We start from the raw sequence: 25553 nt of genomic DNA, 5'->3' as shown, positions 1-25553 counted from the left end.
ATCCCTCTGACCACCCCACCCCAGGTCTTGAATGTGTAACAGATTTGATGGGCATTTGGTAGTAATTAGAGGGGAGGTTTCTGCAGGGAGGAGGAAATTTCAATGGATATTTAGTCTGGCCAGTCCAATATTGTAATCTAAAGGGAGAAAAAGCAAGTTATTTCTTCCTTCTTCCTCCTCTGTCTCTCTTTCTCAGAGGGGACCATTCTTCGGTCCTTGACTCACAGGGCGTGTGTGTTCCTTAGGGTCCATCTCTCTGTCCCTCCATGGCAATGCAAGGACACAGTGGGTCAGCAGTTTATTTCACAGAGTCTGAGCCCATTGGTGTTGAATTCCATCAGGCAGAGCAGTCAGAGGTGGGTTTTGGCACTCCATGTCTGGTTCTCTCTGTCTCTCTCTCAGGCAATGCCATGTGCAGAGATGCCTACCACAGTTCTCCAGAGGGTTTGTGCTGGTTCAGACGTGTGCATGCACACACACACTCATACCACATAGCTTCCAAGGTCACATCATTCTCAGAGACAGTTAAGTCTAAACTCAAATTAAGAAAGAAAAATATTTTCTGAAACACGGAATCACCCAGAAAAATTCCCCTGTCTACAATATTCCCCTATCTACAAAACAATCCCTTCTCTGAAGTCATGGAGTTTTACAGTATTACCCAGAGTGGCTCTGATTTGGGGCCAGGTGTCCTCCCCTGGCAGCTCTCTGTAAGGGAGAAAAAGGCAGCAGGCTTGGCGCTTGCCCACGGCCCCTCACCCTCTCAAGAGGACTGTGTCCCAGATCCGCCCCATCTCACTGGCCTGGATAGCGGAGCTCGAAAGGAGAATGGACCAGCTCTTCCTGCTGTTGATAAGAAACAGTGAGGGTATAGACTTTGGGAGTTTTTCACTTTTGTTCATTTACAGATGACTTGATTCTGTGCCCCACTGGTGGAAAAGGCCTAGAACAGTACCCCCATTTCTTTTCTCATGATAGTCCTGCCATGACATAGTCCCTACCTTGACTTCCTGTTCTGACGCCCTGAACCATCATGTGAGAAGCTATAGCCCAAGAGCCAGCAGCAAAGGAGCTAGTGGCCTTGGGAAAGTCTGTATTCATATGCCCTCTAGCAGAGCTCTGCTGGGGTCAAGGAGACCCGTAAGCCAGAGTTCCAGGGGAGACCAAGGGTGCAAGTTACTTGGTGTGTTCAATGATGCTTTTTTATGACTTGTCCACTTTCTGTATGTTGCCTTTCAATAAAAGGCTAAAAGATAGTCTTACCAGCTATTAAAATTTATTATGAGGCAACATAATAAAGACAGTAGGACTTATTAATAATTGTAGGTAAATAGGTCAGTAGAACTGAATAGCAGATTCACACATAGATCTGTATATAAATTATGTACATAAAGATGATAATTTAGTTCTAAGAAAGGAGTGCCTGGGTGGCTCAGTGGGTTAAAGCCTCTGCCTTCAGTTCAGGTCATGATCCCAGAGTCCTGGAATCGAGCCCCACATTGGGCTCTCTGCTCAGCAGGGAGCCTGCTTCCCCCTCTCTCTCTCTCTGCCTACTTGTGATCTCTGTCTGTTAAATAAATTTTAAAAATCTTTAAAAAAATATTTAGTTTTAAGAAAATTGGGCTCAACTGGCAGAATTGATTCTCTGTCTAAAAAAAAAAAAGTACTGAAACTGAAACCTTCATCCTTCACACTGGATGAAGAATTATATTTTAAAAATGAGAAATCCCTGACATAAACTTGTGTGCAAGAAAACTTCCTAGACAAGGTAAGAAAGAAAAAGTAATAATAGATTTAGCTCCCTAAAAACTTTAAATGCTTGCGTAGAAAAGGAGTCCATTGTAGGACAAATATTTATAGTACTTATGACACCATAAGTGTTAGTATGCCTAATTGGTAAATTTTCAAAGAAATCGATTTTTTTTGAAGATTTTATTTACTTATTTGACAGACAGAGATCACAAGTAGGCAGAGAGACAGGCAGAGAAAGAGAGAGAGAAGCAGGCTCCCCATGGAGCAGAGAGCCTGATGTGGGACTCAATCCCCGGACCCTGAGATCATGACCCAAGCTGAAGGCAGAGGCTCAACCTACTGAGCCACCCAGGTGCCCCTCTAAGAAATTGATTTTAAAAAGCACAAAATAACAAGTAGGAAAATGTGTGAAATTAAGAAGTGATCATGCACATAGAAGGAGAGCTTTTTAAAACATCCCCTTTGGGGGTTAAAAAAAAGTCAGAGACCCAGATGTGTGCTGTTGCCTTGGCCACCTGTCAGTGGGGACAGTCGGCTCCTCCCAGAGGGGCTCCTCCTGGGAACGTTTTAAGGTGCTATTTATCATTCATGTTTCTACCAAATCCCTGACTTCTTTATGTCTTTTTACTTTCTTCCCTCTGCCTGGCTAATTTTTGCTTGTGGAAATGACATCTTGTCTTGACCATGCATAGATGATTTAAATTTAATGATTCTTCATTCCTCTACTTGTAGGTCCCAAGACAGGAGTCTCACTTCCCCCTCCTTCCTTCCCTTCTCCCTTTCTTTCTTCCTTTCTATTTTTATTTTTATTTTTAGAGCTGCTGTCTTCTTTTTTAAAGTCTTTTTTTTTTTTAAGATTTTATTTATTTGTCAGAGACAGAGGGAGAGAGAGAGAGCGAGTACAGGCAGACAGAGAGGCAGGCAGAAGCAGAAGGAGAAGCAGGCTCCCTGCTGAGCAAGGAGCCCGATGTGGGACTCCATCCCAGGACCCTGGGATCATGACCTGAGCCGAAGACGGCTGCTTAACCAACTGAGCCACCCAGGCGTCCCTAGAGCTGTTGTCTTCTAATCTATCTATCCAGCCATCCCATTCCTCTTTTACAGTCTTTTTATACGTCATCCTTAAATTCTCAGAAGTCACAGAGTTCTCTGATACTAAGGAAATCTCCATACAGCCACTCCAGAAGCAAGCACGTGCACACACGCATACACACACACACACACACACACACATGTGCATGCACACACACATACACATGCACAAACTTAAAATTTTGGAAGTTCGTAAATGCTTTTTGACTTTCCTCAAAGTGACACGGATTGAACTAAGTTACTCCTGATTATTTTTCTTTAGTCAAGTCGTCTACCTTTATGAATCACCTGTAAAAGAAAAGAAGCTACTCCATAGTCTCAGTCCCTTCAAGGAGTCTTATCTCAGGAAATTCCAATCCTCTATGCAAAAAATCCCACCACATTTGGAAAGCAATTTAAATCTTGATTGCATGTTTTGGGAAGATCCCAATGGGAGAAACTATATTCGTAATATTTCAAAAACTTTCAAATATCATCTCTCCCTGTCTCCACCTTTCCCAGTAACTCAGGCACATGGCAACTGTCTTGAACCTCCTCTTTTCTCTGTCCTTCCAGAATGCATTTCAAATGCCTCTCATGCTGGCTCTTAGATTTTCTCCTCCTCTTCTCTCATTGTCCAAGTGTATTCAGGTCAGCACTCTGACCTTTTTACGTCACATAAATTCAAACAACATGGGATCTCCCAGCCTCTCTTTTACCCCAAATCTGCCCACTCCAGGAGATGAGCTTGTAGACACAATTTAGCAGAAAGCAGAGGAGGAGAGAGCCTATGAACGTTCTACCTTCACATGTTTTCCTGATATGCAAAAGAAGAGTAAATGTACTCTTTTTTTTAAAGATTTTATTTATTTATTTGACAGACAGAGATCACAAGTATACAGAGAGGCAGGCAGAGAGAGAGGAGGAAGCAGGCTCCCTGCCAAGCAAAGAGCCTGATGCGGGACTCAATCCCAAGACCCTGAGATCATGACCTGAGCCAAAGGCAGAGGCTTAACCCACTGAGCCACCCAGGCACCCTAACTGTGCTCTTCCTAATCTTCCTAACCTGTTTTCTGGCTGATCTGGGTCGTTCTGTTCTGGAGGCTCCCCTGATAGGTCAGGCGGCCACGTGCGGTCCCCACCCCACCCCACCCCTCCCTCAGCCCTTCGGTTCCTGTGGATGAAATGGGGCTCCTGTCCTTCACCTCTATTTCTGGGGGAAGAGTTAGGAGCTGCTGCATAGAATCTACAAAAGCCTCCCCAACCCCATCTATGAGATGCAGAGGGATAAAGATTCAGCTGAAAGAACCATCACAAGACCACCAGTACCAGAGAAGTCTGAGTATGTCAATCAGACAGAAATACCATTGAGATACAGCTGCTGTTCCCTTAGTTTTTGTTTCTCTGCAGTATCGACCCTAATTGTTAAGTAGGTCCATTTCTTTTTTTTTTTTTTTTTAGCAGGTCAATTTCTAAAGGAGTTTAGCTTGGTCCTTCACAAAGACACCCAAAACATTGGTTGAGAAGTACTAGACCCCGAACGTGGAGCAGGAACCATATATATTGTGGTGTGCCGTGGACTTGAGATGCGTCTGGACGTGAACTCCCCATTTTTGCTCACTAAGTCCGGGCAGTTGGGAGGCAGAGCTCCAGTCTGTGTGGCTGAGGGGATGGTTTTGTTCTGATCCACTCGCATGCCTTCTGTGCAGATTCTGCCGGGCCTCTCCCCAATCCTGCTGTGTCTGGGCTGGGCTTGCCCATGGGGTTCTGCCTGGAGCCCTTGCTGAAGCCCTTGGTTTTGGCTCCCGTGGTTCCCATAGAATGTCACAACCCAGCACCCCAGCAAAGGCCTGGGCTCTCATGCCCGTTTTAGAATGTTTTGCCCGTTTTAGAATGCTCCTCCTTGGGCCTCTCTTGCCCATTTTAGAATGTTTTTTCTGAAATGATGAAATATTCTGAACACATTCTGCTGCCTTTTTTAAGGTCCCTAAACCCAGAAGCTGCCTTGTTCCAGTCCCCACCGTCCTCCTGCCCTCAGTCTGGCCCCATCAGACTCGACTGGTGTAGAAAGAGGCCTGGTCCTCTGGACAGGAGGGCAGGAGAGCGACCTGCTTTGTAATGCTTCTAAGCCTCCCTGTGAGACGTGAGCCCACAGCCACAGTTTTCCCATCTGTTACACTTGCTTATGTCCTGTGAGAATTATCTGGGATTTGGTCTAAATTTCCTTTGGTATAATCTTATCCCTACTTCAACTCCTGACCCCCTTGGGAAGCCTTGAGCAAGGCTTCTAATTCCTCTTCCCCTGCTTTGACATCTCGGTCTGGACTAGCCCTGTACAGGCTAGCTCTCTCCCAATGCTATGCCCTCCTAACACCACCTGGCCTCAAAAACTGAGCTCCCCTTCCCTAGCATGGCCTGTGTTCTTTTTTTTTCCCCACCTTATTTTATTTTATTTTTTAAATTATTTTTATTAACATACGATGTATTATTTGCCCCAAGGGTACAGGTCTGTGAATTATCAGACTTACACATTTCACAGCAGTCACCATAGCACATACCCTCCCCAGTGTCCATCATCCAGCCACCCTATCCCTACTTCCCCAGCCCCCAGCAACTGCCAGTTTGTTTCATGAGATTATGAGTCTCTTATGGTTTGTCTCCCTCCCGATCCCATCTTGTTTCATTTTTTTCCCTCCCTACCTCCCACGACCTCCCGCCCTGCCTCTCAAATTCCTCATTTCAGGAAGATCATATAATATTTGTCTTTCTCGGACTGACTTATTTAGCTCAGCATAATACCCTCTAGTTCCATCCACATCATTGTAAACGGCAAGATTTCATTTCTTTTGATGGCTGCATAGTATTCCATTGTATATATACACCACATCTTCTTTATCCATTCATCTGTTGATGGACATCTAGGTTCTTTCCATAGTTTGGCTATTGTGGACATTGCTGCTATAAACATTGGGGTGAACGTGCCCCTTCGGATCACTACATTTGTATCTTTAGGGTAAATACCCAGTAGTGCAATTGCTGGGTCATAGGGCAGTTCTATTTTCAACATTTTGAGGAACCTCCATGCTGTTTTCCAGAGTGGCTGTACCAGCTTACATTCCCACCAACAGTGTAGGAGGGTTCCCCTTTCTCCACATCCTTGCCAACATCTGTCATTTCCTGACTTGTTAATTTTAGCCATTCTGACTGGTGTGAGGTGGTATCTTTTTGTGGTTTTCATTTGGATTTCCCTGATGCCAAGTGATGTGGAACACTTTCTCATGTGTCTGTTGGCTGTTTGGATGTCTTCTTTGCAGAAATGTCTGTTCATGCCTTCTGCCCATTTCTTGATTGGATAATTTGTTCTTTGGGTGTTGAGTTTGATAGGTTCTTTAGAGATTTTGGATACTAGCCCTTTATCTGATATGTCTTTTGCAAATATCTTCTCCCATTCTGTCAGTTGTCCTTTGGTTTTGTTGACTGTTTCCTTTGCTGTGCAAAAGCTTTTGATCTTGATAAAGTCCCAATAGTTCATTTTTGCCTTTGCTTCTCTTGCCTTTGGCGATGTTTCTAGAAAGAAGTTGCTGTGGCTGAGGTCAAAGAGGTTGCTGCCTGTGTTCTCCTCCAGGATTTTGATGGATTCCTGTCTCACATTGAAGTCTTTCATCCATTTTGAGTCTATATTTGTGTGTCGTATAAGGAAATGGTCCAGTTTCATTTTTCTGCAGGTGGCTGTCGAATCTTCCCAACACCATTTGCTGAAGAGACTGTCTTTTTTCCACTGGATGTTCTTTCCTGCTTTGTCGAAGATGAGTTGACCATAGAGTTGAAGGTCTATTTTTGGGCTCTCTATTCTGTTCCATTGATCTATGTGTCTATTTTTGTGCCAGTACCATACTGTCTTGATGATGACAGCTTTGTAATAGAGCTTGAAGTCTGGAATTGTGATGCCATCAACTTTGGCTTTCTTTTTCAACATTCCTCTGGCTATTCGGGGTCTTTTCTGGTTCCATATAAATTTTAGGATTATTTATTCCATTTCTTTGAAAAAGTTTGATGGTATTTTGGTAGGGATTGCATTAAATGTGTAGATTGCTTTAGGTAGCGTAGACATTTTCACAATATTTGTTCTTCCAATTTATGAGCATGGAACATTTTCCATTTCTTTGTGTCTTCCTCAGTTTCTTTCTTGAGTACTTTATAGTTTTCTGAGTACAGATTCTTTGCCTCCTTGGTTAGGTATAATCCTTGGTATCTTATGGTTTGGGGAGCAGTTGTAAATGGGATTGACTCCTTAATTTCTCTTTCTTCTGTCTTGCTGTTGGTGTATAGAAATGCAACTGATTTCTGTGCATTGATTTTATATCCTGACACTTCACTGAATTCCTATATGAGTTCTAGAGTTTTGGAGTGGAGTCTTTTGGGTTTTCCACATGAAGTATCATATCATCTGCAAATAGTGAGAGTTTGATTTCTTCTTTATGGTCTGTGTTCTTATTGGGCTCTCTTCCAGCCTGCTGACACCTTGCTAGAGAGGAGACCCAAACCCCAATGATGTGTCTCCCTTTCCTAACAACCCTGCTTAGCCATCATCAGGCTGGAGGCCTGCTGCCTGGGGATCTCGGAACACCTTCCAAACAACAGTAGACATCAAATACAGTTGGAGAGAAATCCAAGCCCATGGTGCAGAACAATGAACCTCATGGAAAGGAAAAGCCAGTCCCTTCCCACAACACAGGCGATGGTGCTGCCTTCCCTCCTGTAAATGGTCAGGCTGGGAAAGAGCATTGAATGTGGGGGTTGGGGAGGGAGAGGAGCTGGAGGGGCACAGGGATGGGCCACTATGTGTGTTCCCACAGGAACCACCATTCGTGGGAGAACAATGCAGACAGGGCATTCCCCCTCACCCCGAATTAGCTGTGTGGATGGCTTTCCCGAACTTCATGTTTTCTGGAAAAGAAATAAAAAATGGCCATGCCTGGAGATTAGACAAGATGAAACACAGGAAAGTTCTGTAAGCGATAATGGACATTATTTGAAAAGGCAGCAAGGGAAACAAAGCCAAGTGCGGGGTGAATCACAGCCTTAACAAGTGTATTGACCTCTGCTCTGGTCTCTCTGAAGCAGAGAGGGCAGATCCACGATCAGGGACCCTGAGTCTAAGAGCTGCAGAGACAAGGATCCCCTGTACAAAATAGCCTCCGCCCACCAAAAATGACACATAACTAAATTAAGCTCATTGTGTCTACAGACTATGAGCGCATTTGGGGTTTGCCGGAGGTGAGCTCAGGGAAGGCTGTGAGCTGGGACAGGTGGGACCCCGTCTGTGCCCACTGCTCTTCGGGACCAGCGCAGTTTTAACTGAGGGACCATGCAGAGGGGTCCATCTTTGGGCCTCCCCAGACAGGGAAGAGGTAGGCTCAGCCTCACCTCTGCGAGAGCCATCAAAGATGCAGGTGACACCATTGGGTTGGCCCTGGGCTGAGACAAGCAGGACCCCCATCTTTGCTAGATATCTGTGGCAAACATTTACTGCTAACCCCAAGCTCTGAACAAGAAGCTCAGCCTGCTCCAGGGAGTTTACAGGCTCTGATAAGGACTGCAGATGGCCCCAGGACTTCTATCCGAGGGTCCAGAGACCATGTTCTCTATTATTTACTACTCACCTACCCTCTGTGAGCTTCTTGAGGGTGCTCAGTCCCATCACATTTGTGTTCCCAAGGTGGGGCTCAATGCCAGGCTCTGTGCTAAATGACTAGTAGGCAAAGAATAAGTGAGGGGAATGACATAGGTTTCCCATGAGTATCATGTTGAGACACAAAGGTCTCAGTGGAAATGCTAGTCAAGGCCATGATCAGGGATCTTAGGGATGCATTGTATCTGAGAGGCAGGTCAGGACCAGAATGGAAGAGGAATGACAAGCTATTTTCACAAGAGTTCCCCAAGGCATAACTCTTACAGAATCTGGGGTCATGTGTTCTAAGGATCTAGATAAGTACTGCTCAAATCCCCATCTGCTGAATTAGTCCTTATTGTGTCACCTGCGTCCACCAATGTGCACCCCGTTCTGAGCTCAGCCCCTTCATCTGATTGCCACAAATGAGAAAAAGATCATTCCATGTTACCGGCAGTCTGAGAGGACAACACAAAAACCATAGAGACCCCCCAGATCTTAAAAGCTGTTTGCACTCACTAACTGCTGGGATTTTTAATGGGCCAAAAAACTCAACTGAGCCCCACCAACCTCAGCCAGTTCCTTCCTCTGGATCCCCTTTCTTCCTTATCCCACCCTCTCTATCCACCTGCTACCATGCACCTGAATAACTCTGCTCATTCTGTTGTATCGAGTGGTCCAGCTCTGACCAGATCTACTCCCAAACCCTGGCATGGTCAACTCGTGATGGGCCAAGTGAGAATGAAAGGCTATCTCTTCTGTTGGTGGGACAGAGGACCGCAGGGAGCCCGAGTCCTTGGAACCACACCCACTCTCCCTAGAAGACAGTATAATTAAAAATAACAAAATAACATTCCCCTTCCCATCATCTTTACCATGTAAGGAAAGGTGTGTCATTTGCAGATGAATCTCTTAATTGTCCAAAGTCATCCAGGGGAGTGTAGAAGATAGAACTGCCAAATTTTGGTACTCCTTTCTTAGTGCTCTTCCCACTGTCCACAGCAGATGAGCCCAGAAGGGAAGGCTGTGTGTTGGGCTGGCACACTGCATACAGAGACTTCCCCCATCAGAGCTGGTCATTCCTGTGTCTAGAACGCACAGAACTCCAGGCAACTAAAGTAGAGCTTTACGAAGACACAGGATTCCAAGTCTGTGCCCGCAAATGGTCTGTAATCTAAGGAAGGAGGCAGAGTATGCCCACAGGACAGAGTGCATGAGCAAATACAATGACCTGGGGATGGAGAGGAAGGCTCAATAAACATTTGCAGCATTAAGTGCATCGTGGAAGGCTTCCTAGAGGTGGTAACAGCCCCTTGCTTTCTTTTCTCTTTGTTCAAGTTGGACCTCAGGGGCAAAAGGTGAAGTTAACATATTCCACACATCATAGCAGATTATCATGGGTCTATGCCAGGCTCCTTTCATGCTTTGTATGCTTTTCGCTTCGCTTCTCTCCGTCCCGTTCCCTTCCTTTCACAGACAGCCATTCTAACATTGAGTGTGACCCATTTTTTTGGTTGTGTTCTTGAAAATGGGAATTGTTGATCTGTACACTTGCATTTTAAATTTATGGAGACAGTATTAGCTCACTCTGTTTATTTTGGCTTTTGGTTGTTTGTTTTTTCACTAAGTGCCATGCTAAGATTTACCACTGTTTCTCTGGTCTGTCTGGCCCAGTGCTTTCAACAGCTGTATTACCCTGCGAGGTGGCATCAGCCTGACATGACTCCCCCAGTCCCCCATGATGATCCCTTGAGCTCGCTTCCAATTCCCTGCACCATAAACAACATAGCAATGCGCATCTTTCACCCGTGACCCCTTATATTGTGTTGATAAGGTTTGGGGACATAGACTCAGGAGCAGAATTGCTTCTTGTGCGGACTTACCATGGCTAAGGGACACGGGTCTCTCCCTCCAGGGGCTGCTCTGGCTACACCCTTACCAGCCCTGCCCCTAAATTCCTACGGCCACTCCAGCCCTGGGCACAAGCCCATTTTCTTTTTCTTTTTAAATTTAAAAAAATTTTTTATAAACATATAATGTATTATTAGCCCCAGGGGTACAAGTCTGTGAATCACCCGGTTTACACACTTCACAGCACTCACCATATCACATACCCTCCCCAATGTCCATAACCCAACCCCCCCTCTTCCTCCACCCCCCCCCCCGCAACCCTCAGTTTGTTTTGTGAGATTAAGAGTCTTTTATGGTTTGTCTCCCTCCCAATCCCATCTTGTTTCATTTATTCTTTTCCTACCCCCCAAGCCCCCCACGTTGACAAGCCCATTTTCTGATTTTTGCCAGTCCTACCAGAGTAAAGTAAGAGCCCACCGTCCGCATTCCTCAGATTAGCCGTGAGTGTGGGCATCTCTTCACTTTCTTGGTAGCCTCATTGCCCCTTAGGATGTCAAGTCTCCCTTCTTTCTCTTGAGGATTTGCAAGGATTCCTTGTATGTCCTGGAAAGACCTCTTCTCCGCTGCTGTCGTCACCCGCCGGGGACAAAGGAACCCATCTGGCTGCCCTTTTTCACGCCCTCCTTCCGGGGATATGGGCTTGGTCAGGGCCACAAGCACAAAGGCATAGGAACCCCTTCCCCTCCTCCCCTCTGCGGACCTGGCCTGAGGACTGCAGTCTAGGAAGACTGGTAACAGACAAGAAAACCTGGCCCCTGTCTCCCTGGCTGCTAACCTGCTGTGTCAATTTCACGAGTTAATAAATGATTGCAGAAGCTTTAATTGCCTCAGAAGAAATTGAGATCAGAGGTGCTTAGGCCTCACTCAATTAACTTGTGCTCCTCAGGGGGCCTGAGCGGGGAACAAGGGGCAGCCGGTCGTTAATTACACATTCTGTGGCCAGCTGTGGCTGCCTTGTCTGCCCATGTCGCTCAAGCAGTGAGCAGGTGACTCTGCCTCAGTGAGCTGAAGTCACAGATCCCTGGCCTTGCGTGGGGGAGTGGGACCCTCACTTCCCAGTACATCTTCTCTGGGTGGCCTTTCTCTCTGCAGCCCCTCCCCTCCCCTCCCCCAAGCCTCTCCTGGAAGAATGGCCTTTAAAATTCCCCATCACTTGGGGAGGGTATGTGCTTTGGTGAGTGCTGTGAAGTGTGTAAACCTGGTGATTCACAGACCTGTACCCCTGGGGATAAAAATATATTATATGTTTTTAAAAAATAAAAAATTAAAAATTAAAAAAAAAAGATTCCCCATCACTGACCTTTTAGGGGGCCCCACCCCCTCCCCGGAGTTGCCACGTTCCTATTTTTAGTATATGTGCTGCCGAAGCGAGCACAGTTGCCTCGTTCCTATAGCTCTCCTGTACTCCTCCTTTCCTCTTCCCTTCTGGCCCGGTATCCTCAAGGACACAGTCCAGAGCCAGTTTTCTGGGCTGCAGCAGATGATGCCCTAGGCTCTGCAAGGTCACCTACCCCCCCCCCCCACAACCCCCTGCTGCCTGCAGCCTGAAATCCTCCCAAAGACTTTCATTCCTACATCATCTTTAAAAGGGGCCAGATGGGGAGACGCAAGCCCATTAAAAACACAGATTCCTGGGCCCCTTCTCTGGAGATGCTGCCTTGGTGGGTCTGGAGTCTGTTTTTTGACACCTGACTCAGGTGATTGTTACTGTCAAGATAATTTGGAAGACACTACTTCAGCCACCTTAGCTCCTGGTGAAGTAAGTGCGGGAGAGACTGCAGCCTCATGGCCAGCCTGGCCTGGGGCCAGGAGGTCCACTCCCTGTGGCCCTGCTGCTCCGTCTCTATCTTGCTGTGTGTGGTGAAGCCAGTCACATGTCCTCTCTGATTTGGTTTCTTCATCTAGGAAATAGATACTGGGCCAGATCTCAGAGTCCTTCCATTTCCATGGATCATTTTTCTCTTAGTAGCTGGTAGGTTAAATAAGTATAATGTATGATTTGTGCTTAAGAAACATCTTTCTTTCTTTCCTTCCTTCTTTTTTTTTTTTCTTTGAGCATCCCTTTACTTTAGAATGTATTCCGTGGGGGCACCTGGATGACTCAGTGGATTGAAGCCTCTGCCTTCAGCTCAGGTCATGATCCCAGGGCCCTGGGATCGAGCCCTGCATTGGGCTCTCTGCTCAGCAGGGAGACTTCTTCCTGTCCACTCTCTATCTCTGCCTGCCTTTCCGCCTACTTGTGATCTCTCTCTGTTAAATAAATAAATAAAATCTTAAAAAAAAAAAAAAAAGAATGTATTCCATGGAAGAAATTTTCTCCTGCCTCTGGATGAAAACGTGGGCCAGTCCCATTTCTTGTCACCCACTCTTAGACGATAGCCTGTGGTACCACTCAGCTACAGCTACAATCTCAAAGTAGAAGATGGAATCGTTGGATCACTGACAGCGTGTTCTCATTTGGGCCAGTTTGGATCTGCTTTGGGTTGAAAGCTGCAGGGGTGGTGTGCCATGTCCCTCTGCTGTCTGTACTTCCCCACCTCTTCCCTTCCTCCCACCACCCCCAAGAGGGTCTGTTTCACGAGCTGCCACATCGAAATGGGGAATTCTTACCGGTCAGAGAGCAGGGGAAGCTTCAAAAGGGCTCTTGCTTTTGTATATTTTTTGTGTATGTGGGCTCTTTGGAGGTTGCCTGCTGGGCCCCTCTCTCCTGCAGCTCCCTTACCCCAGGCAGACACATCAGCCCTGTCCCAGGCATCTCTTGCAGCCTCTTGCTCAGCCCCAGGGCACCTGGATGTCCAGTCGCAGTTCTTGTCACGCCTCCGGGGGGCGCTCCTAGACAGGACTCAGGAGAGCCAGCCCGCGCCAGCCCCAGGCCTGCCGCCCTTGGGGGCTCAGGTAAGGGATTAATGGTTCAGCAGCAACTTGCCAAGGAAACCTTCCACACCATATCTTCACAAATTTTTGACCCATCTGTATTTTTTCAAAGTGGGAGAAAGGCTCCTGGATCCTGAAATAGACTATTGGCATTTCCATGTGTGTTCCCCTGCATGGGGCTAGGGAAGAGGGACCTGTCCCAAACTCATGGGGCATCCTCTTGTTTCTATCAGTTGACATCTCAGTCAAAACTTAGATAGGAGGAGCGCCTGGGTGGCTCAGTATGTTAAGCCTCTGCCTTCAGCTTGGGTTATGATCTCAGGGTCCTGGGATTGAGCCCTGCGTGGGGCTCGCTGTTCAGTGGGGAGCCTTCTTCCCGAGACTGCCCCCCCACCACCTGCCTCTCTGCCTACGTGTAATCTCTGTTTGTCAAATAAATAAATAAAATCTTAAAAAAACAAAAAACAAAAAACCTAGATAGGAAACATCTCCTTGGATATCCAGCTACCCGTGACTGCCATTTTAATGAGAATAAGAACATCTTTGAGAAAAGAAAGCCTGAGCGCCCACAACATCCCGGGTCGATCATAGGCAGAAAGGCCTTGATCTAGAGGAGACGTGAGGGTGGGCCTGGGCCAAATCTGTGGGTGAACGTGGGCCTTCTCAGCTTTTCCCAGAGTTCTGCTCCTGAGGCCTGCTGAACTAGATGAGATCCAGGCCTTGAGACATTAGTGTGCCCTTGACCTCCAGCTTGCGGCTGCCACAGAGAGCCCTGCACTGGTCAGCCCATCCCTGTAGAGGGTGGCTGTGGGGATCCAGTTATCAGTTGGGTTCCCTTCCCAGTACAAGACCCCCAGCGGGGCCTTACCCTCTCAGGGCAATGAGCCGAGGGAAGCCTCACTGGAGAGTGTCCTCTTTCCCACTCTTCTGTTCCCAGTCTAAGGCCCAGACTCTCCTGGAAATCATGTCAAGTGGATATTTAAAGAATTTTCATTTTAAGGGACCTCAGGGAATGATTAGCTTGCACTGGATTCGTAAATGTCCTGGTAGGACCTCGCCACCCCTCCTCCATCGGCACACCAGCGTGAGCGTGTGACCCGACTGTCCTGTAGGCATGCTGTCCTGAGGCAGGTTGGGATTTAGGAGTGAGAGACAGGAGTGTGGGGCTGTGGGCACTAGGAGTATGGACAGGCCCAGGGAAGGATGGGGAGGGAATGGGAGAGAGGTATGTGCGGCCATAGAGAAAAGAATCAGCCACGTAGGCAACAAGGACACATTTGCCAGGGGACAGGCCAGAATTCTCCAGGAGAGTGTGACAGAAGTAGCTAGACCCCCTTCCCCACCTTAAGCCTCGCTTCCCAGAATAGGCAGAGGCTCGTGCCCAGTGTCCTGCTACTGTGTTGGGCCGTGGGTTCCGCACAATGGCACTGAAGGAAGGAATCAAGGACAGAATGGCATGTGGCCTTACAAGCCTGTCTTCAGGTTCCTAGGCTGGGGGGTCTCAGAGACTGAGGCAGCCATGGAAGCCAACAGACAAGTCCCTTTGGGGGACGTCCACTCAGTCTTGGAGTCTGTCTGTGCTCTTGCCCTCCCTCTCCAGCTCTCACAGATTTTCCTCTCTCTTCTCTGGCAGGAACTGATGCCCATGGCCATGACGCACCCCCAACCTCTGTCTGCTCGGGCACAGCCTGCATGACTGAGCCGTCACTGCCCCGCTGTTTTGCGTAAGTGTGAGGAGCAGGCTGAGCCTCACCCCCAGGAGAAGGTGACTGGGCCCTGGGTGGGGAGGGATGTTGGTGGGGAGTGAGGTCCAGAAAACCTTGGTCTCAGGGCAGGTCCCGGGAATCTTTAGTTGGCAATGGGTTTGTCCTCTTTGGCTGCCCTTGCTCCCGGACTTGGCTACCACAGAACCCATCTGCTGGGCCCTGGGAGGGAACCTCTTGCTTCCGGCCTTGGGAAGCTCAGTAGAAGGCAGCTGGGTAGGATGAAAACTACACAACACTGACCCTTGGGTCCTGACTTGCTATTGTATGACTTGAGGGGAATCACTTAAAGGTCCAACTTTCTCTCCTGCATGTGGGGGTTTTATGGGGTTCCGAGGTACATCTGTTATCTTTTGCAGCATGACAGACTCCCACAAACCTAGCAACTTGACACAACACACATGGACCAGCTCACAGCATCTGTGGGTCAGGGCTCCAGGCATGGCCAGCTGGGTCACCATCTCCGGGCCTGTCATCAGGCTGCCTTCAAGGTGTCTTGGGGCTTCAGTTTCATCTTGAAGCTCGCCTGGGGAAGGACCCACTTCCGCTCTCACTTGTGATTGTCCAGCTTGATTTAGGTCACTGGGCGGAGGGCCAGAGGCCACCCCCGTCCCTGGCCACAGGGGCCTCCCAACATGGCAACTTGCTGCGTGCAAACCAGCAAGGGAAGGAGTTGGCAGCAAGAAGGTGGCCAAAATTGGCATACAGTCTATTCACAGAGGTGACATCCCATCGCCTTTGCTGTGATCTGTAGGTTAGAAGCAAGTGTCAGATGCCCCTCGAGAGCAGGGGAGCACACTAGGCATGACTACAAGAGGCAGGGCTCATTTGGGGCTGTCTTAGAGCCTGCCCCTCCCAGGAAGAGATGGAAATGGAAGCAGTGTTTAGACTGGAGAGTGCCGTTTAGATTCATTTGCATTAGTTGCAAGAAAATGAACCCACCTGCAAAGACAGGAGCCCTTGGAGATGGGGATTTAAATGCTAGATTGTACTGTGACCACAGGGTCTGCAGGACAAGAGGCTGGGTCCCGGCCTGTTCCCCACGTGTCCTTCACAAGTGACTTCTGGGTTCCTGACTATAAGGCCACATTGAAGCCGACATCTAAAATGTCTGGGCGGTCCTTTTCCCCCGCAAATGACTGGTTTGAAGGATTCTCTTATAGTACCCAAGGGGCTCTTGCATACGTGACTCCCACTTTTTCCTCACAGGCACACTGGTAAGCTGAGTTTTTTTGTTAAGCTTTCTTTCGCAAGTGAGAAAGGAGGTCAGCCTCCAAGATGGGGCAGCCGCTAAATGGCACAGCTGGGCCTCCGATGGGCCTTCAGATGTGTGCCTCTGCCATGCACCCCCACTTTCCAGCCACTTCTGTGGAACCGCTGCATGGTACCCAAAGAGGGGAGGCCAGGCGTGGAGGTCAGAAGGAGGGAGGGCTGTGTTCTTATATAGCTTCCTCACTCCCTGTATCCTAAAACAGGCTAATATCTCAGGGGGCAAGGCCAAGACTTGCAGGTAGAGTGAGTCACTGCTGCCTTCCGCTTCAGGTCACGCCACAGGCCTCTCTTGGCTCAAAGGGCCCTACGTGGTGAGTGTCCGGGCAAGCAGGGTCAAGGGCAGACATGTTGTCATGAGGGCACATACATTCTCCCAAGGCTGAGGTTCATCTCCCGCCCCTTATCACGCCCCCCACAAATGCCTAGCAAATTCCGGAAGCAAGAACCATCATGCATCTGGCAAAGTCAGTCAAATTGGACTTGAACAGGGGACGCTCCAGTCTGCGAGACCAGATGGGAGCTGAGCCATGCAACTTGCTGCCCCCCGGTGGTCGATCAGGGTCATCACTGTCAGGCCAGGGAAGGAAGGCCTATACTTGGCAGAGGATTAGCAGACACCGGTTCATCAAGCACGTTGCCATGTATAACACTGCAGGGGCAGGAGCCGGATCGGACACAGCTCCTGATCCCAAAGGACTTCTCATGTACCAGAGGAGTCAAGATGTTCCCACATGAAAGCAAACAAGTATCCTACCAAGAGAGGGTTTGGAAAGTGGCCCATGGAAAGGTTTTGAAGTGGGAATCCAGGGAAAGAGAGAGAGCACTACGATGGGGATTCCAGGGGGTCTCTCAGAGCGCTGGAGGGTGGGCAGGATCTAAACAGGTGGACAAAGCAGGCTTATGCACTCTGCTACCAGCGGCCCCTCAGGAACGCCTGTGGCCTCCGAGAGAGTGGGATGCCAATCCTTGCCTGGCTCCCAGCCTCTCCCACTTGATGCCTACCCTACCCGGCCTTTACAGAGTCCTTACAGCTCCTGGAGGCCCCCATGGTCTCTCAGGCACCTGGGCTGTTGAGCCTGCCCTCTCCCCTTGTCTACCTATGGGTCAAGTTCCCACTCAGCTTCTAGCACCCAGCTCGAGCGAAACTGCTTCCAGGAGCCTTTCCCAAGTAGTTAGTCGCTCCCTGCTCGGTGCCCCCACAGCCCCTGCTCTGTGTGTCTTAGGCCGTACCACAAGGTACGTTAAAGTGCCTTGTCAACCCTAGGCCCGGAGCCTCCTAAGAACTGGGCCTGCCTGGTGGAGAGAGGATTCATGGAGGGGGACCGCAGGGGGTGAGCATGCCGGCACGCGGGGCAGGCAAAGCGTGGCGGGGTGCGTGAGGATGGCGAGCCACAGAAGGTATCTGAGTTAAGAACAAGGCGCCCCTCCTCCAGGCGGACACAGTAGGGCCTACGGCTTCCGGCGTGGACTGTCGCTCACCTTCTAGCCCTGCTTGGCCTCCGAGTAACGAGCAGCCTCCTCTGGCAGAAGCACGAACGGGGGATGGGGGGGCGGGGGTGCCCACCTCGAAAGAGGGTGATGACTTAGGCTGTCACATCAGGTACCAGAGTACCAGAGTTGGACATCCCAGGGGGACACCTGAGTGAAATGTCCTTCAGGCTGCAGTGGGAGGCACAGGGGAGGCTGACTTGGGAGCTGCGGGCTTGTCTGTGACGCTCCCAGTGACCAGGGCAGAGTGTGGGTGGTAGGGAGGGGGGCTTGCGGACTAGTCTAACTCTTGGGGCCTTTTTCAGGGGCAACAGTCTTCTCCCAATAGCTCTGTTCCTGTTATTGTCTTGCAGGTCTCTGTTCCCGTCACTGAACGTAAGTGATCATGGTCATTCTTCCTCAAGATGCCAAGGCTCCTCCCGCCCTCCCGCTGCAGGGGCACCACCAGCCTTGTCCCCACGTGCCTGGGGGGAGGTGGAGCTTCACCCCCATTAGCAGGACCATTCTCTAGCCTCGCTGCCACGGTCCGGGGGCCAGAATGCTGCCTGTTGCCCACTCCCTCTGGGTTCACCTTGCCCTTGTCTTGCACAGGAGTTGGAAAGAGGACAGAGATGCCCCCAAAAGGAGTGTGGGTTGGAGTCAGGGAAGAACCAGGTGGAACTTGGGAGATTCAGCCCCTGTCCCCTCCACCTGAGTCCGGGGCTCGGGGGGCCACTGCTTTTTGTGCGATTGAGAGCATGGCCTCGGGGTGAGCCAAGCTGGGCAGAACCTCAGCCAAACCAGTCGAAGCCGCAGTTCATCATGTGTGACACAGGGGTAATAACGAACTGTCCCGAAAGGTATTTTGAGGGTTACCTGAGAGGAGTGGGGAGAGCTTAGGGCAGTGCCACAGACTAAGCCCCCAGGAAAGGAAGCTGTCATCTTCGTGCCTTGGATGGAGCCATGAGGTGAGGCCAGGCCGAGCAGGATGCGAGAAGGAGAATTAGAGAAAGGCACGGCAAGCTTTGAAACTGAGCAGAGGCCAAGAGCGGAATTATGCTCTCCGTTAGTACTCTGCTTCCACTCTTCCCTTGCTCAGCTGTGACCCCCCCAACTCCCACCTCAGCTGTGACTCCCCCACCCCCACCCCCCAGGTTAGCCTGGCCCAGGCTGCAGCCTCTCTCTGCCTTCAGGAAGCCCCCGGTGTCTCAGTGCCCGTGGCCCTTCTCGTCCCGCTGCCCTCAGGTCCTCCCTGCCTCCACCTATGCAGGAAGTCCCAGGAGGCCTCCCCGCCCTCCCCCTCCCCTGCGCGCAGTGTGGCGGCTCCTCACCTCCCTGTGCTCACACGTCTTTGCAGAGTTTGATGGGGCATCGGGCGGATGACAGCGGGAACAGTTGTGATCACTGGCGGAATCCTAGCTACAGTCATCCTCCTCTGCATCATTGCCGTCTTGTGCTACTGTAGGCTCCAGGTCAGTCCCCGGAGGCCACTGGCAAACCATGTCCCCATTCTAGGGGCAGAAACTGGACCCGCTTCCAGGGTGACAAACCTCAAAGCCAGGAAGCGTGGGGGCTGGGCTGGGAATCGAGGGTAGCCAGACCGGAGCCGTGTGTCTCTCACACTCTGTCTACTTTAGGGGTTCTCCAAAGAGGCTGTGCTGGGAAGACAGCTGGTCACTGTGTCGTGTCTCTGGCATAGCTGAGATTTCGGGAGTGGTGGGAAGGGTACCCCTCTGGGGGATCTGTGGCCCCACCCCTGTTCTCAGTAGACATGGAGGTCCTGCTTCTCTCGACCTCATCCTGCAGGATTAGGGTTAGGGTTAGGTAGGGGGAAGGAAAAGGGAAGGTATTGGTTTAGCAAGGCTGGGAGTATGTGCTGGTGAGATGTGGGTGTCTGGTGCTGAGTTTTAGTCATCAAAAAGCGCTCTGTGCTGTGTCCTTGGTGGACAGGGGCATGGGTGCTTTTGTGTCCCACAAGGGGAGCCTCGGCCCTCAAGCGTCCCTCCCCACTGTCCCCTCAGTACTACTGCTGCAAGAAGAGCAGAGCCGGAGATGCAGACGAGGAGGAGGAGGAGCGCGACCTGCCTCCACACCCCAGAGGCCCCAGCTGTAATGCCTGCAGCTCCCAAGCCCCCGATGGCCGAGGCGGCCTGGCGCCTCTCACCAGCGAGCCCTGCGGCCAGCCGTGTGGGGGGGCGGCCGGCCACTGCACCGCCTGCTCCCCGTACAGCTCCCCCTTTTACATACGGACGGCTGACATGGTGCCCAATGGGGGCGGAGGGGAGAGGCTCTCCTTCGCTCCTACGTACTACAAGGAAGGGGGACCCCTGCCCCTCAAGTTGGCAGTGCCCCAGAGTTACCCGGTGACGTGGCCAGGCTCTGGGCATGAGGCCTTCACCAATCCAAGGGCTATTAGTACAGACGTGTAACCCCCTTCACCCCTGACCCCTCCACGTACCTACCTACACTGCTGTCCCGGCAGGAACACCAGGGAGCAGCGGGGGACCCCTCCAACAGCCCACAAGGACATCTCAGTGTTGTTTGTTTGTTTGTTTTGGCTTTTCTTGCCCCACAGTGGAATGAGAGCTGCCCAGTGCATTGAGAACAGGGCAGGGCCTGGCCCCATGGCCCGTAGGTGGGGGCTGGCAGGACGAGTGGGCAGCCGGGCCTCTTTCTGTGCCTGAACCTTCCTCCACTAGCACCAGCCCCACTGCAACCCCTCTTGCTTCCCTTGCTACCCCCCAGCTTTGGACTGTGAGAGGACGAGCAGCAGGGAAAGCTAAGTGAAGGCTGCCTCCACCCCAAGACTCCTTGAGGGATGGAAGAAAAAAGGGACCCAGGGTGAGGAGAGGTGTGAGAAGTAGGGCACGTCAGCATCTGAGAAGGGGGTGGAAGGTGTTCAGGGGACCTCTTTGGGACCTGCTTGCTGAAATGACACCGAGACCCAGGTCCCAAGCCAGTATTGTATTTGGTGATCATGGGGACTGCGGTCCCTGCCGCTGTTCCAATGTGGACATTGATTCTGGAACCTGCTATGTTCCCCTTCCTCGTGGGACACCCTGAGTGGACTTGGAAGGCCATGGTATAAGGTTCTTTGTGGGGAATGCATGAAAAAAGGGAAGCCTAACCTTGTCTCCCCGCCCCACCCCTCCCCAGTCCTCCTTCTCTGCCTCCGGAACCAGCTGCCGCTGCTGGAGAACCTTGTTGAAGTTTTGTTACTGAGTTTGAACAGCTGGGCGAGTGAGACCTTCTTGCTGAATGTCTCTGGGGCCTGGGTCGGCCACCCTGAGCGGTGGGGGAGCAGTGCTGTGAGGGTGTGTGTGTTCTCAGGTGGGCACACACCTGTCACCGCCCGCACACATCACAGGGGGTGGGGGGCTGTGCAGCCTCTGGGAGCCCCAGAGTGGAAGGGCTCTGATGCATGGACTAGAAAGGGAAATCTGACCTCAGACAGCGTGAGGGAAAGGTGACTGATGTGGCTAGTCCCCTAGCAAGCAGCTGACGGGTATGGGGAGGGCCTGCAGTCTCCCAGGGACAGTGCTGCAGCCGTGAAGCCCCCAACCCCCTTCGGAGGCCCAGCGCTCTACTTGGGCACCCAACCACATTGTCATAGGGCTGGATGACTTCATTGCCCTGGGGACAGCACCCCCCCACCCCAGATTCTATGCTCACTGCCCTCCCTCCGCTGGACTCCCCCAACCCTCCAGGCTCCAGTGAGGGCCTGTTAATTGCTCGAGCCTGGCCCTCAGTTCCCACTTAGAACTCCTCTGTGGCCTGAGGGAAAATACCTGATGAGTTTTCCAGTTGCCTCTAAACTTAGGGGTCCTGCTCCTTCTCAGGGCACGCCTAACCCCTGGCGCTTCTGAATCAGGGCCTGCTGCAGAGGGTGGGGCAGGGAAGGAGCTATTGAGAGAAGCTGGGTGCACCTGGGAGAGGGGGAGGAGGGGGAGCCTTCACCACACCTCTTGTTTCCTCTGTCTGGAACCTGTCACTTTGCATCTCAGCTGTCATTAGGGCCCACTGGGTGAGGATCAGCGGACCTGGGGTCTGGTCACACTGAGGTCATTCACTGGCTCTAGGAACAGTCATTTATCTTCTCTGAGAGCCAGTTTTCTCCAGGAAAAGGAGACCTGTTCAGATGGACCCTAAGAAACAGCCAGGACTCCCTGAAGAGTTCTGCCAACCATGCGGCTCCTCCTTGCCTGAGTCCTGGAAGGAGCCGGATGCACCTGCCAACGGCCTGATCCAGTGCTCAGGGACGTGGACTGAGGACTAAGCCAGCACCTTGAAATATGGGGTCAGCAGGCAAAACGATTTTAATTGTTCAGTGAAAAGCGAACACGTTTGTCTGATTCTCCCCCTGGGTGATCTCAGACGGTTACACGTCCTTATACCAGGAGGCAGTTCTAGGCAGGAGGTCATGAGGTCTGTCTCCCAGTCCAGACGGACCAGTGTAGAACAGCAACTTTAACACATGCCGTCTCATCACCAGTCCTTATTGGGCCAAGCCCACTCCCTACTTGATATGAGTTGCTGGGTCTGACAGGCATTGTGGCCTCCTGATGACCAGCCCTTGTGCCTTGCTGCCCGGGAATTCCACAGCCAGTCAACCACAGCAAGGGCCATTGCTCCTCACGAAACCATAGTATTGTTGTTCCTCCTCCCTTTGGAGAAATTAAGACAGTCCAGTCAGCTCTCACCTGCTTCTGGTTTTGATCTATGGGGTCCCTGAGGGAAAAGCATCTTATAGAGTCCCCTCTCCTCCCGTAGCTTTCCCAACCAAGATCTTGTCACCCTACATGTGAAATCTGGGTTTGGGGCACTGGAGAGATGATGGGCCACAGCTCTCCCCTACACACCCCCACAGCGCATGGGGCATGATCTCCAGGTTGCCTGTCCGCCCCCCTGTTGTGGGGAGGGCCTTACCCATGGAAGAGGAATTTACGCATTCAACTGCGCTGCACACTCTTGTTGTGGTGTCTGTGCTATGGGACACTATCTGGACACTTTTCAGATCGTACCCTAACAGGAAGAGAAGGAGAGGCTATGAAGACCCTATCCTCTCCGCCATCTTGTCTCTGCCTCCATGTCACTGCTCCCGCTACAGATTTCCCATCCTGCATCTTTGATAACTTGGAGTCACAACCAAGTGAATGTCCAAATAAATGAGGAATTTGAAATAGAAATCCCACAGAATCCTCTGTTATTCACCCAAGGAGGGGGCAGCCGGGCATGGATTTAAGAGTGAATGCTCCTTTTTATTTCCCCAAATGTCCATTTTCAACACCAAAATCTACCAGCTTCTTCTCCACTCCTACTTCTTCATCAACAGGGTGTCCACCACGTTGCCTCCATTAGAGCTCATGCCCAGGGAGGATGTGTTATTTGTTGGGGAAGGGCTGTGAAGTGTAGTTGCCGTTGCCCCTGAGGGGAAGGGGCCCAGGGAGCCTCACTGGGGAGCAGCCCAAGCTTCAGCCCTGCTCCTTGCCCCCAGGGGACTCCCCCCACCTCCTGACAGGCAAAGGGCCTTCTCCACTACAAGTGTGGAGCAATTTTCTCTCCCTCAGGTCAATGGTTGGAAGATCAGAGGGAAAACAAGGTTAACTGGCCGTGGTTCATATCGTGTATATATATATATATATTTTTTTTTGCAATTTTTTTGTTGTGGTAAAATATATACATAACATAACATTTACAATTTTCACCATTTTGAGGTGCACGACTCAGTGGCACTAATTACATTAATTACATAAATTATCACCACCGTGTCCAAAGCTTTTTACCCCAAATAGAACCTCTGTGACCACTCATGTTTGAATTATTTTTAACAGCTGTGTTTTACCATGGAATGAAAACCAAGCTTTGGAGGAGGGCCCCCTGCCTGTCCTGCCAGAAGCTGGGTCTTAGCAAACCAGTAGGAAGGTGGGCTGTAGAGGGGTCGTCCCTTCCCCTTTTCCCACGATGGACTCTCCTAAGCAAAACCTGACTTCAAGGGAACTCCACAGATGAGTGTGTTGGAATGTAACTCTGTGGGAAAGGTGGGGGGAGGCCTGGGCAGGCAGCATATTTTAAGAAGAAAAGGAAGAGGATTTGTGCAGTGGAGAGAATGAACCAGCCGGGAGGGGCAAGGCTAGGTGAGTGGAGCCCGGCAGCGGCAGTGGGAGCTTGGAGGCTTGGCCTCCTTCCTCCCCGGCCACCTGCATGCTCAGGTCCTGAGCTCAGGTCCACTGGGTGGACGGCAGAGGCCTCAGGGAGACCACTCACAGGCCCCCAGACGGAAACCGGGCACGAGGGCCATCCCGGCAAACTTCTCGGCAGTAGACCTTGCTGCACGGGGCCTGCTCCACTGAGCAGCCACCTGTCCCCTTCCTAGTTCTCACACTGCCACAGCAGGTGGACCACTGGCCACTGAGAGGGGAGGGAAAGGGGGCAGGAAAGGAGAGCAAACCAGGTGCCCGCTAACCGTCACCAGACTCCCCCCAGGGACTCAACCAAACAGCGGTTTGAAGGCACATGGGGTTTCTGAACACCCGGGGAGTCAAGGGAATGTGTGTGCATCAGGTATCGGAAAAGCATTCAGGCAGGGGCACCTGGGTGGCCCAGTCTGTTAAGCGTGGAACTCTTGATTTTGGCTGAGGTCCTGATCTCAGGGTCATGAGATTGAGCCCCTCAACAGGCCCATGCTCAGCAGGAAGTCAGCTTGGGATTCCTTTTTTCTTTTCTCTGTCTCGCTCTGCTGACACACCACCCTTGCATGAGTGCTCTCTCTTTCTCCACAAATAAACGAGGATCCCTGCCTCCCCCAACCAAAAAAAAAAAAAAAAAAAAAAAAGGAAAACAAAAACAAAAACACCAGGAATTTTCATCCAACCCGAAATGACTTTTCACTTACAACCCGTACCCCATGCACCCATCTCCACCTGTGCAAATCTCCCCTGTCCTTTAAGCCTTTCCACGATTTAACATTTTACTCCTCTGACCACACTTGCAGTGATCTCTCCCTTTTTCTGGATAACCCAAACAGCCTATCTCTACCTCCCTGTGGCATTCTAAGTTGGAGGGCTGATCCTGCCCTTTATCTCCTCAGTAGACAGAATGTTCACAGAGGGCTGAATTCACCACTGAGCTCAGCGCTATGCTCCGCACGTGGTCTGCAGTGCCCAAAGTCTGCTAAAGGAAGCAGGATGCATTTCTCCCTATCATGAGACCATTCTTAACATTAAAAAAACTAAAAAAACAAAAACAAAAACCAAAAAAAAACCCCGAAAAACCCCAAAACAACAAAACAAAACAAAACAAAACAAAACAAAACACCCCAGGTGTATTCAGAAGGGGAGAGAAAGAAATAGAACCATACCATAAATATAAGTGAACTAGAAAAATTTGAGTGTAGGGAATACCCCTTTGTTCCCTTTGTACATGTCCTTGAAGTGGGCTTAGGTGACAATATTGAAGAAGAGGGAATAGCAGGTTTTATTTACACGAAGCCCATGACTATGGCAGACATGTAATGAGGTTGTCGCCTGAGCCCCTGGAGGAAAGGATTCCGTGGCCAGTTTGCAACGGAGTGGGTAACGGGCATGAGAGCCGGGTCCTGGGCTGCCTGCGGCGGGGGCGGGTGGGGGCGACCTCGGACAGCTCTCCGAGCCGATCCGGAGCGTGGAGCTCAGACCATTCAAAGCCACGCTCCTTCCGTAACATCTGAGGTTTCCGGTTTCCCTGTCACCTCCTCGCTAGGCTCGGTCTCTTTTGGGATTTGCTCAGCCACCAGG

General features: G+C 50.7%; 1 protein-coding gene across 7 annotated transcripts in view; it reads left to right on the top strand.

Annotated features, from left to right (window-relative positions):
• FAM163A (family with sequence similarity 163 member A) overlaps positions 1-23194 on the top strand; it is a 76967-nt gene extending 53773 nt beyond the window's left edge. For 4 of the 7 annotated variants that reach the window (XM_032318764.1, XM_032318765.1, XM_032318762.1 and 1 more), the window contains 4 exons: positions 14913-15003; positions 18156-18177; positions 19139-19253; positions 19803-23194. In XM_032318764.1, the coding sequence (XP_032174655.1) occupies positions 19161-19253; positions 19803-20210 (501 nt within the window). In that variant the 5' untranslated portion in view covers positions 14913-15003; positions 18156-18177; positions 19139-19160 and the 3' untranslated portion in view covers positions 20211-23194. The other 3 variants (XM_032318767.1, XM_032318768.1, XM_032318766.1) reach the window with 3 other exon arrangements.
• Positions 23195-25553: the final 2359 nt, after the last annotated feature.

The sequence above is a fragment of the Mustela erminea genome, chromosome 17 (assembly GCF_009829155.1).
Source record: "Mustela erminea isolate mMusErm1 chromosome 17, mMusErm1.Pri, whole genome shotgun sequence".
In the NCBI taxonomy this organism is placed as follows: domain Eukaryota; kingdom Metazoa; phylum Chordata; class Mammalia; order Carnivora; family Mustelidae; genus Mustela; species Mustela erminea.
Note: the sequence above shows the minus strand (reverse complement) of the source record. Positions and strands in the feature narration are given on the sequence as shown.